Source organism: Diadema antillarum, unplaced genomic scaffold, assembly GCF_040938485.1.
Source record: "Diadema antillarum isolate AM-2024a unplaced genomic scaffold, OU_Dant_1.0 seq00001156_RagTag, whole genome shotgun sequence".
Classification (NCBI taxonomy): Eukaryota; Metazoa; Echinodermata; class Echinoidea; order Diadematoida; family Diadematidae; genus Diadema; species Diadema antillarum.
Window position 1 is genome coordinate 45,489 of NW_027271966.1, and position 13,590 is coordinate 59,078.

Genomic DNA, 13,590 nt, shown 5'->3' on the forward strand with positions numbered 1-13,590 from the left:
TGGTGTGTGTGTGTGTGTGTGTTTTGTGTAATGGATGCATTGGCTTAATTCCATTGCTGTTGGCTCCATTCAGGAGCATATGGATACCCTGAATCTCAAAGTAGCTACTGTGCCTCGGACACCATACGTTATCACTCGATCTACTGTACATGCTCTGCTGCTCAGGTGTTAGGCCTGGGCATTGCTTCAGTACTATCTCACCTCGTCTCTTGCAAGCGCCTCTTGTTCATACAGACATTAATGCAGAGATGACAGTCTTTCAAATTCCATAGGAAGTGTGCATCTTCCATTCCTAGAAGGCAAGCTTAGACACTGAATATATTCTGCTAGTTCGTATGTCATACTTGAACATCTCAGATGGCATTTTTTACCTCCTTTGAAATAATTAAACGTTTGATGAGTGGCAAACATTATCACAATCAGCATATTTAAAGTGAAGTTACTCAAGTGACATATTTTGCAACTCTTGTATATACTGTATATTTCAACTCTGTGATGCAATCTTATCCAATGTCCATATTCTGTGTTGTTGTTTCTTTGTGTGTGTTTGTTTATGACGCAAACTTTCCCATATCTTGTTTTTTACAGGAGAGTGAGGTTTGTAATCACCAGCAAGTTGAAGAGAGGACACACCCGTGAATCTTGACTGGTATATTCGTTGCTCCGGAGCTCTGCAGGAGCCTCGCTGCCGGGGGAGCAGCGGACGCATGCATGTGGCCCGCCTGGGTGCCTGTGCTGAAACGTCGCCGGAGAAGCCCTGAGTGTAGCGAGAGTCGTGACTGGGGAACATGCACCAAAATGGGAGCAGGTGAGAGATTTTGCGAACTTCCATTGATTAGGGATGCAAAATGAACATTATTTGGCTTAAGTGGCGTTCACCAGTTAACACCAAAAGATATCAATTATGCAAATCAGTATGAACCCTAAGGCTCGAATTCACGAAGGTGGTCCAATTGAAACCAGGGTTTAAACCATGGACAAAAGACCGTAGTTTTGTATGGGGCGCCAAGTGTCGCATGGCGTATTTTGTTATGAAATCACTAATTTCGTCTAACGAAATAGGCCATGCAACACTTGGCGTCCCATACAAAACTACGGTCTTTGTCCATGGTTTAAACCATGGTTTCAATTGGACCACCTTCATGAATTCGGGCCTAGAGGTATTAATGTATTGTGCTGTTCTTGTAATGAAGTTGTTCATCTTCATGTTACAGTAATTTGGGGAACTATGCTGTAAATTATTCTGAGCTATTTTGAAGTTCTTGAGAAATACATTCTGATTTAAAAACACCTGTTGGTCTGTAATTGTTGCAGAACTGTGTTTTTTTTTTCCCCAGCATGTTTGGCTGTGCCTTTTGATAGCATGTTAAAAAATATAGTCTAATCCTAGTTATGACACTGACCTGCTTATGATGTAATACCAAGACCAAGCATTGAAAGTATACTATCTTTTGCATGTCATTGTGTTCATGCAAGATGACTCCAACAAAAAAACATAAAAATAGTCAATGAAATCTGCTCTATGAGTCACAGATTAAAAGATTCAAGAGCAGCCCAGCTGCAATTACAAATTTATCTTTTACTTGACATAGAATTTCACTTTGAAGCACAGTAGATGATACAGTGTAGATCAACACATGTGGGTTGAGCCCAAACAGCACATACATTCATTATAGGCCACATAGTTTAGATTTGAATGCAATGTTCTATATCCAAATATTTGCACAGTTAATATTTTTCTCCAAAAGCCCCATGTTAGCCAATATTCACTTTCCAGGAGATGTAACATATAGTGCATAGCATGAAAGCAAGCAAAGTTGTATAACTTTATCCTTTCAAAAGATGATTCTCTCTTTTGACTTATAAATCACTCGCTTATGTCATTAAAAGGGAAGAAAGAGTCATGTGCTCACAAAATGTGGTCTGATAAGCAGAAAATACAAAGAATATTAGAAGTTCTGTATAAAACATGTTTTTATAGATTTTGTCATCTTTCTTACTTATTCATTGTTGCTTTAAGAGTTAGCTGACTACCCAATAACATGAAGAAAATATCCTTGGAAAAAGGAACTATATCAGTTCAGCTATTTAGATGACACTATTGAACTGTATGGAAGCAAAACAAAGGAATATACATGGATTTCTTCTCCCATCAATAGTCCAGAAAGTGACTACAGTATGCCTCCAGGAAGCTCATATTAGAGATCCTAATCTTCTGACTGAAAAAATACCAGAAAATGAGCTGGAGAAACAGCTTGTATTACTGTCCTAGGTTCATGAATGAATGGCCTTCAAATAATACCTTGAAAATTCCTCATGGACAGGTGTATAACAAACATGATGTACACGTACATTGTAACTGTCCAGCCATGCACCTGTTGTGTCCGTGGTTGTGTCCGTAGTAAACATCTGCAAGATGTTGATGGGGGGAGGGAGGGGTACCAACAAATTTTGGCAAATGTGTTCTTGATCATTTTCCTGGAATGCCTTTGTCTCTTCATGAAAGGAATCTGTTAGAAGCAAAGGGCCATTTTATTGGGCTTGAAAACTCGCAAAGTTAGGAACTTGCAAAGTTAGGGCAAAGGTTGTGTGGCAACTTCACCAAATTGCTGGTAGGAAACTTTGCATGAAAACTTGTAAGTCAAGGTGTGAAGTAAGGTGTTTGTGATGAGAACATACACAGCAGAAAAATTGTGAAGTTACTCACATGATTTCCACATCCTCTTTTCCTTTTGTGTGTGCTGAATGAGTAAACTGGGCAAATGCAGTTCTTCTAGAAACTTCACAACTTTTTAGTCGGGGCTAACTTCGCGAGTTTTCATGCCATTATTTTTTTTTTGGTAATAAGAATGGCTTTATAGTAATCATCAGACAGTTTTTAATTAAAAATAGAGTATGCATTCTTGACATTTTTTTTTTGTCATGCACCGGATCTTTTTGAGGAAAACTCTGTACGCTTGCTGCATTAAAGATAAACTGAATGTTAAAAATTACAAGATAATGAGGGGGTTTATGATGTTTAGCAAACAAATAGAGCAGGAAAAATCACCCACCAGGTGTATATCTTAGCCAAATTTTTTTTTTTTTTTTCAAAGACATTGCAAGCACACACTTCAGTGATTCATTTCTCTAAAGCTCCGTCATGGCAAATCTGTGTGCTGTAAGCTGACGTGCTACTGGCACAGAGGTGATGAGGCAGCTCCAAAGGTTATTGCCCCCATGTATTAAGCCAGCCAAGCACCCTGTGGCAAGCCCCTGGCAGCAGTACCCTCCATTTTGCCCCACCCCAACCCCACCCCGTTAGTTGGTATCCCCCACCCCCAACCGAAGAGGCTCCCAGGGTTCATGGACGGACAGGGCTGCATTAAAAGAGGGCCCAGCGTGGGTGTAAAAATGACTGGGAGAAAATTGATGACATGAATGAAGGGGATCGTACCGCATATAAATGCGACGCAGAGCGCAGATTCTCTTCAACACGTGCCGTCATATTCTGCTACTGGGATTATTCAGTGTGTGAGAGGCAATGTCGGTGATCAGCATTTTAAGGGGGAAGTGGTAGATTTTGGTAGAACATTTACATTTCAGGAATAAAGTTGTACTTAGTGATATTGACTCATATTGGTTAGTAAGGTCGTCTCTATGTCATACCAGCGTACTCAGGCACACCAATGTAATGCAAATGCAATAAAATGATTTTGATGAAATGAATACAGCATAAGCATGAAGGTTTCACTTTCTAAACAAATCAAATTTTTGTTTTTCTGTTACATAATCATGTTATATGCATACATACTTTGTAAGGTAATCATTTTGTAGCAGCATGTCAATTATAGTAAAGCTTGGGATTGCAGTCAAATAACAGGAGAATGAGTTTTGCTTTTTTCATGTCTCTTTGTGATGATGCGTTGTAACTAATGAAGGCCCTAGGTCCTGCAGAAGATTAATACAGACTTAATTATGTTCCAAATATCATTAAATGGGAATACCAGCAGACCTATAGAAAATGATTTGATATAGAGAGTAGTGTACCCTCAGTGGTACTTTTCAGAGCAAGCTCTCAATCACATTATGTAAAATCCCCCCTTTCCTGATGTTGTTTTCTCAGCTGCTTAAACACCATAAATGATATCATGTGCTTAACTTGAAACTTAGGTACCTATATCCCTCCCTTCATATGATGATTGTTGATAATTGACTAGCACTAGTTTAGCTCTCATGCTTTCTGTTTGTCATCAAGAAGTCTCTTTCTTTGCTTGGCAGTAGATGCCTGAAAAATGAGTGCAATAGCCACTCCACTTAATTCTGACTGAGATTCATCTCTGGCAATATTGGCCAGGGATGTAGTCCTCTAATCAAGAGGCGATGACCCCAATTTGCAAGTCATGGAATGGGAAAAGGAACGGGGTTGCTTCTTGGGCAAAATGACAGTTCAAGCTGGGGGCACATCACGGCATTCAGTGCACAACACTGATGAAACATTCATCTGTTGAATCAGACTTTTTCATGGATAAGCATTTGGAAAACTACTCTACGGAGCTCAGAGTAGATGCATCAAATTTTAAAAAATGCATTTAATTTGTACTGCAAAATGCAATAGATTTGAAATGTAATGATTGTCATTGAATACAGCTGTATGTCTATCTCTGAAATTGTCGTCTTTATTTTTGAAAGTATGTACCAGTAAAGCTGTAAACCTTGTTTATATTTGAACTGGATTCTGGTTCTGTTTTTGCATGAAATGTGTACTATTCCTTTTGAATACCATGGTGTATACGTGTAGGCCTACATATTTGAAACATACATGAACACTCCAAAAAAAGAAAGATTCCCTCTTGACCAAATTATTTTAAAAATCATGAGGGCTTACCAATAAGGACAAATACCTCCAAATCGTTGTCATCTATCAATTGATATATCGTGGTCAGAGGATCATTGTTTGTGCTCATTATTCCCTATTCTAAAGGTAACAGGTCAAAGGTGAAGAGAAGTATGCTTGTTGAATTTATGCAGGTCAAATATTTGTGGGCAATTGGAGATGCACGCTTTAATACATTTGCAAATCTGTTGCCAGTTTCCCGGGTGAAACTTAAACTTAGCAGTAAGGTATGAAATGATAATCACAAGAAAGCAACCTGCAAAAATCCCATGAAAAACAAGCTACTGACCGAAGAGATTATGATTGCACTATTGCGATAAGTAGACCAGTCTGGTTTTAAGATTTGGGTCTCCTAACTGATGTGCGTTTAAAAACCATGCAATGTTTGTAGGGAGCAAATATACGTATCGCAGAAAATGGCCTCGATTTACCCTTAAGAGTGTGCCCCACCCCTCCCCCAACCCTCTTCTGATGTTCGCATTGTGCTACCACGATGTATCATCCTGACCTTAGGTGTTTACCATTCAGTGATAACGGCCCCTGAACCTACCAGCGTAAACAAGCTCTTGAGGAGTTTATGGGGCAGGCAGTCAGACGAAAGGAACGTGTGCGACGTGTCTCGTGCTTCTGTCTGCCTCGCCGCCGAGCTGGCTTACCTTGACACTGCCCTCTCTCTCTCTTTGTCTTTTTGTCTCTCGCACTCGCAGGAAATAGCGCCACAATTTGCGACAAGTTTCGCGGGAGCAGCTCCTCGGATTTGTCGCCCGGGAGCAGCGTGGACCAGCCCCAAATCACAGAGAAGAGGTGGGTTTTTGGCTAGTCCGTTGACTCGGCCTTTTTTACTTCTCTCGTCCAGTGAGCAGTTACCAAACATTATAAAGTCTTGGCCCTGCAGTTGACTAGCTATCTGATATCGTAGACCGAAACACCAACGAAACATCATGACTCCCTGTTTCGTTTTGAAGATTGAAATCGACGACTTTTCGTCGGAAGAAAGTGCAAGCTGGTAAGTTGTTAAAGACAATACGGGCAAAGTTCTGATCTTACATATTAACACAGAGCATTGTTGTCTTTGGCTATACTTCTTCTACTTTGGATATACTTCTATACTGTGTTGCCAGTCGTGGTTTGTAAGTGAGAAGTCGTTGAAAAAAAATTTAAGGTTTGCCAATAAGGACCAGCGCTGGAAAGATTACTTTTCAAGCTGTACCAAGGGTGGTAGTACAACCAGACAGTGCGACGGTCCCATGGCAATTGCCAACAATTGATTTGGTTGCCTTTGCACCCGTCCTTTCGAGCGGAAACTGCTGAGGACTTTGAATTCCATGACTTGGTATTGTCTGTGCTATTAAGCACTTGCAGCCTGCAATGGTGCATACACTTTACCAACAGGCCAGGGGGAGTTAAAGCACACCAGTTAAAGATTAACACTTCAAAACTTTTCTTGTTTCACCTCATAATGCAGCATGTCTATTTGTAAGGTGTAGATGCAAATGCTGGTGTGGACCAAAATTTTGACCATCTAATAACACTAAACAGACATTTGATATATATGCTGTAAATGAACAAAACACGCGTAGTAGCCCCACATATCCACTTTTGTGATTTTTTTTTTGCCAGATGTAGTTTTTAACTTTTAATGATCAAGTTCTGTTTTGTATTCATCTAATCTACATAAGCATCGATGATCAGATAATGTGAAATCAGCTACTTTGATTGAGATTTTGCCAGCATAAGCAGTACAAGAGGCTACCAAATCTACTTGTAGGTCAAAAAAATAAAAAATTTAATAAAGATGAATCAAACTGGCATTTTAAGTTACTGAGTATCTAGCATTTACCAGTCTGTTCTTCATAGCTGGTGAAAAGTAGAGCACTTGCTAATTCAGTTGTATACAAGTCACAAAGTAGTGACTCAATGGTACTTGCAAATCCATGAACCACTGTGTATCAGCTTACAGGGCAAACACTAAGTTTTGGTACTCCTGATATGCAAAATGCCATGGTAAACAAGGAACCAAGGGAAAACAAACTCCTTGGGAATACACCTTTAAACAAGGTTTAGCAGTGCTTCAGGTCAGATTAGCCTCTTTCATACTAATCAAGGGTTTTAAGACACAGATGATGGCACAAATCACTTGTAGTAAAACCAGAAATTTTTGTGTGTATTTTATTGTCACAGATTTTGTGATAGCCAAGATTCGCAAAATCAAAATGCATGAGACAGTTCTTGTCTACTGCATTGTATTGGATGCCAGTGGCAATTTGCCACGAAAAAGGGTGCCGGGTCAAGTTCGCGAAAATTTCACGCTGTGAATATGTCTTGCTTTAAAGTACCATGGTAGTCACTATTTGTCACCTTTATTTGGCTTTCTGTTGATGATGATTATCGTAGTAATGATAATGAAAGTTGTGTTCATTACAACACGCTCCAAATGCTTTAAAAAGAATAAACAATGTTTTCTTCTTTGTGTATTAAAGTACACTTCTCTTGAAAAGGACATAAAAAGATGATGAGCTTTGGGATACGGATATCAGGGTACAGTAAAACCCCAACAAACACTAAAAAAACAAACAAATGATGCAAAATATTATTACTGTCCCTGTGTAGTTAGTATGTGGCTTCATTGATATAGGATGCAGGCTGACTTGTTAATGAGATGAATATTCATATGTAGGTGTGGAGTATTGATTTCCCTCATGATGGTTAAAAAAAAAAAAAAGATGTTGTAGTCCTTAAACACACACAGGCTATGTCTGGTTGAGTTTCACTGTTCGCAATGATGCTGATAACAAAAATATAAATGCACTGTATGCAGTATCCATAGATTCTGTTTGCTCAGAATTTTGATAAATGAGGACCTGTTGCAGTAATGTGTATGAATTTGATATTTTTAGATGGGTCAGTTTATTAATGTATTCAAATTTACAAGGGATGATTTTCCCTTGGGATTTGTGGATGAGCTGTTCACTTCACTGGTTCCTCTTGAATAAAATTCAATATGCAGAATCCAGTTTGTGCCATAGGGTGTTGCTATGTTGAGAAGGCTATGAGCAATCTGTCTTACTGTCAGGAACAACTCGGTATGCATGCTTAGCGTAGAAAATTTTCACAGATTAGATGCTCATTCCTTTTTATTTCAGTTTGTTGGGTTGGTTGTTTTATACATATCTCTTCATCTTATCATACCCTTGAGCTCTTTCGAATTCTTCCTTTCAGAGAAACATAAGGCTGGTGCACTTCCTGATGGAATAGCTGTGAAGGCCATGGTATCTAATGATATATTCTCTATTAAGTGCACGATATCCACGTAGAGAACAGCCCGTGAAATTTAATGCATTTTCCACGTAGATCGCAAAAGTCACTGCCCGCTTCAATGCATCGTGGCGTTAACACAGCGCGGTTGTTTGACACAATTCCACTGAAATCAGATAACATCACCCACTGGAAACATCATGCCACAAGGAACGTGATAAATAGACGATGGCTTTTAATCCCCTTTATAGTACGTTCCAATCAGCTTGCACTTGAGGTTTATCAATCCCGTTTTACGTACCACCCTACTGATGCAAAGAAACTGAGTATAGCGGTCTCTGATGTCAGAAAAGTTATTTAAAGAAATGAAAGGATGTCCTACACAGTGGCTTCCTTCAGTGGCTGAATTTATTGACTGCAATAGGATGCAGAGAGCAAACATACTTTCAGCACATTATGATTTTGAAGGTCATGCATCCCTTTTGAGTTTCTTAGTAGCTGTGGAATTATAGGAATCTTGTGGAATTATGATGTACACTGTTTATTTCCCCAGTTTGTTTGTTTTGTTTTAAATGTTCACAAATATTATTAATCTACCAACAGTCATGAAATGATCAACTCGCAAGAATATTATACCTCCTGTAACATAAATGCATAGTTTATCATCTCCAGGCAAGGAAAATCACCAACTTTTCTGTTGGAAGGGGATGATATTTACTTGACATTCCTTCAAAGTGGTTCTTGTTTGCAAATTTAACCGATTGCAAAGTTGGCGTAGAAGTCCTGATTCATAAAGTATGTAATATATATACAATGGCACATTTCTGTATATTGCCCAGTTGTTGAGACCACAACTCTATCCCCCTCCAAAAATCAGAGATGATAAGATACTGCATGATGTTAAACAGTATGAAATTTTATTTTTAGCTGCACAATGATTTTGCATTTCCCACATTTATTCTTTGTATCTACTATTGAATCTGATTTAAGAATATTCTTAGCACTGCAAATACTCCGTTGATAGTGATTTGCATTCATCAGAGCAAAAGACAGTAATATACTGTAAAAGTGGAAATTTTCGCGGTGTTGAAATGTTCACGCATTTCGCGCAACCAGAAACTAGCGCGAAAATAAAAGCACACAAATATTTTTGCTTGCCATATGTTCTTGTGCGTGATGTCTTGATTCTGCGGAATTAAAAACACGCGAAACTCTTCTGACCCGGCCAAGCGCGAAAAATTAGTCGCGCGAAAATATCCACTTTTACAGTACTTTGTATTAAAAAAGCACAATGGAAGGAGTGTGCAAATGAAGTGTGATACAATGTGGATGTGTGAAGGACTTTTTTAATGATTACCAGCATCTTTTTAGTCTTGAAATATGTGTTGGAATATAAGTTTTAATCTCAGGCCTTGGCGCATTCTTTATGCATTGGTGGTGGTTGTGGTGGGGGTGGGGAGTGGTGGGGAGTGGTGCGGAGGGGTGGGGCATAAAGCCTATTTACTTGCTTTGTTTGATTCTTATTGCTGGTGTCTGAAATGGGTGGATTTGAAATTTGTTACGCTGCACTGCGAAATAACTTGCACATTGCCAGCAACACTCTTACCGGTCTCTCTGTATTCATGATTTTATTGGTACCAGTAGGATTCCGCATAGCTTCTTTGTTTTCCTCAACGCACCTGGCAAACTCATTTTAAACGAAAACTGCCGCCACTGTGCCTCTCTTTTGAATTCCACTACACCCTGGAATGATGCGATGCAAACTATTTCTTCCCTCAGAAAAATCATCAAGGATGGGGGAATGCGTCCTATCTCCTGGCCCCTTGGAAGTTTGTAAAATGACACCTTCCATGATTTGACCAATGGAGTTACTGGTGGTCTCCCCAACTTGAGTGAGATGTGGAAAAAGATTGTAATGAAAGTTTGGATTGCCCAAGCTATAATGCAGGGGGTTTGGATTCAGTTAATGTACGTTATAGCTTTTTTGCAAGTGTACGATGAACATAACTGTAAAAATGGACATTTTCGCGGTGTTGAAATTTTCGCGCAACAAGAAACTAGCGCAAAAGTAAAAGCATGCAAATATTTTTGCTTGCCATATGTACCAGGAGTTGATGTCTTGATTCCACGGAATTAAAAACAAACCAAACTCATCTTACCCGGCAGAGTGTGAAAAATTATTTGCGTGAAAATGTCAATTTTTACAATATACACTTGTCTGGCTGTATTCTGGTTGCCCAAGATGCGCACCTGAGTGTGCAGTGCTGCAAGTAGATGCTGGAAAATTAGATTGAGGTTTTGATTAGATTCAGATGATCAAAACATCAATGTTGTGTCATACAATTACGTAACTATGATTAACATAACCTTTGGCAACACTGACTTGAGCTGAAAGTGTTTGAACTGTGTGTGTGTGTGTTTGTGTCTGTGTATCTATGCGTGAGCACAAATGTAGAATGATGGGTAAATTGTTTCATGGAAGATATGGTTTTGGTTGAGAAGGTGGGACCTACCTTTTATTAGGACCACTTTGTTTTGTTTTTGGATATCTCAGCCATTTCAAAGAACTGATTTTCATCAAATAAACTTTTAATTCCACCTAGAATATTGTATGCTTGTTAATATATCATGTAAGTGGTTTATAATTTTCCTGCATGAAGTTAAATCCTGAATTCCCATCCCAACCAAAACTATACCATCCCTTTAAAGATGTGTGTGTGTGTGCTATGGGGTAGGGATTTTCAAAGAAGCATTTTCATGGGTGGGAGAATCTCATTTTGTTTATCAATCTGGTTGCCTTCTGCCATCAGTTTTATTATTTCAGCAGCCAATCATTTTATAGTCTATGTCTTATAATTACATTATAATTTGATTTGATTTTGAATTGATTTGTTTTATATGACTGTTTAGAGAGCAGCGAATACTACAAACAAAACATGGGACAGACAGTTTTCAGTCCCATCAAGAGAACCAGGCAAGGAGAGTAAAGTGCCTTTGCCAAGTGGCACAAATGTGGCTGTCAAAAGACTTGATCCAGGGACCTCATAGTTGATAGTCCGTAGTCTTATCCTCTAAACCTCACTATTTAGAGCATTCATTCCTGTTCGTGGCTGTGATATTTTAATTCTGGGATAAACAGCGGTGAGGTGCAGTACCATTGCGCACGACAGGAATGTCCCGTTTTAGGGAAAAACCATAATCCCTCATGCGGTCGTAATTGAGGCCTGTTGATCTATAATATCTCCCGTATCCGCAATTGTGGTTCCGTCGCTCTCTTATCATAGCAGATCGACACAGAGCCACAAGGAATACATACCATATGGTATGGTAATATCTGCATGTCAATGGAGGAAGTCTGACAGTGTTCTTGACTTTCACTCCTGATATTGTCAGTTTAGAATCAGAGGGTTGTTAATGCTGTTCAAGTATCTCTCAGTAGTGCCCTTCTGCTACCAAAATGATGATAAATCTACATTTTGTTTCCGATTATGAGGTCACTTCTGTGATCATATTTCCCAGGATGCATTTCTCTCTCTGAAATGTTTCCCTGGTGGGAATTCCTTCAGAAGCATATTAAATTTCAAATTATACTGTTATATATATGTATTCCTTCCCTGCATTCTAAAATCATCTACTTGAAGTTCACCTCAAAAGACTGATGTCAGATTGATCTTCATTTTTAACAATTTTAAACCCCAGCCTAGGGAAATAGGTACAACTCAGTCCATGATATCCATGCTTCCCTAATTCTTATAAGCCACTATCTTTTGTGCTGACTGAGTCCCGTACTGTTTTAGGAAGTGATTCCTTTTAGCCAAGCTTTCTTTATATCTGACTGTTAATCTATTCAAAAGAAAAGAAAAATACATTATCTATGTACATAGTATCTCTTTCCCTCTGTGTGTGTGTGTGTGTGTGTGTGTTTGCGTATACTGTTTATCAGTTTATCTGTTAATCTGCCTATTTGCCTATCTGTTCTTTCTCAATAGCTACCTAGCCCCCCCCCCCCCACACACACCCATACATGTACACACATACACCCACACACACACACACACGTATACTGGGGTATATGATATTAAAATATATTTATGTGTATCAGTCCTCATCCCTTCACCCTCCTTTCATATAGCCCAAGGGATGCTACCCACAGAAATGCCACCTGCTATAGAAAAGAAGAGAAAAATCCAAACTGACCCCTGGATAGAATCTGCGGACGTGTTAATGGGATTTTAGTGTAGGGACTGAAGATGGTCATTTCTCAGTTTTACAGCTCTTTGGCCACAAAGGGCCAACTGCCCAGTGGCTTGTGATGACGTGTGAGTTGACCCTCAAGACAAAACGAAACAAAACTAAACAAAACAAGACAAAACAAAACAAAACAAATGGCGGGCATAGCTAGGGGAGGTAGGTACGAAGGTAAATGATAATTAAGTCTCTACACAAATAGACAAAGAGATAGATGATGTAGAAATAGGTATTGATAGATAGGAAGATATATAGATATGTAGAAACATAGATTGATAGATAGATAGATAGATAGATAGATATGTAGAAACATAGATAGATAGACAGAAAGAGATAGATAGATAGACAGAAAGAGATAGGTAGATGGATAGATGGATAGATAGATAAATAGATAGCTAGATAGACAGAAAGAGATAGATAGGTAGATAGATCGACAGATAGATAGATAGACAGAAAGAGATAGATAGATAGATAGATAGACAGAAAGAGATAGATAGATAGACAGAAAGAGATAGATAGATAGATAGACAGAAAGAGATAGATAGATAAATAGATAGATACATAGATAGACAGAAAGAGATAGATAGATAGGTAGATAGATAGATAAATAGATAGATAGACAGAAAGAGATAGATAGATAGTAGATAGATTGATGAATAGACAGAAAGAGATAGATAGATAGACAAATAGATAGACAGATAGAGAAGGTAGATCGATGGAAAGAGGGTAGGGAGATGGCACGTTTATTGTAAGATATCCTCTAGAGATGCTTGCAATTGAATGAGATACGCAAATATGCATGTTTGCATATGATGAGCTGAAAATGTTATAGAAAAATTGGTAAATTCAAGTTACTTGGTTTGACCTAAAACCTACAGTAATGTTACTCATAGTTTGGTTTCCTGCCACAATGGATAGATATAGCCAGTGCCTGGCCATGTATGTTCATGTATATTCTTCAAAGTTACAGTGTCATGATTGCATGTGAAAGTAGGTGTCACTTAGCCCAGTATCAGTTCTGTGCGACTCATTCCTTAAATTTGTCACTGCTCAACTTGTTTTTATCAATATGTATGTATACTTCTATTCAATCAAGTTTTTCTTCAACGGGCTGTTGTATGATAATTCAAGGAAATCAGGAGATTCCATCAATATTCTGTGAAATTGGAAATTTTGGCTTGAGTAATTTTTCATGCTTGGCTGGGTAAGAT

General features: G+C 38.6%; 1 protein-coding gene across 1 annotated transcript in view; it reads left to right on the forward strand.

Moving 5' to 3' along the window:
- Positions 1-657: 657 nt before the first annotated feature.
- The window catches only part of LOC139744299 (calcium/calmodulin-dependent protein kinase kinase 1-like), a gene marked incomplete at its 5' end in the record, with an annotated part of 60,447 nt that continues 47,514 nt past the window's right edge, over positions 658-13,590 (forward strand). Inside the window, 2 exons of the mRNA XM_071654747.1 lie at positions 658-808; positions 5,584-5,680. Coding sequence (XP_071510848.1) covers positions 658-808; positions 5,584-5,680 — 248 coding nt within the window. The remainder of the gene's footprint in view (positions 809-5,583; positions 5,681-13,590) is intronic.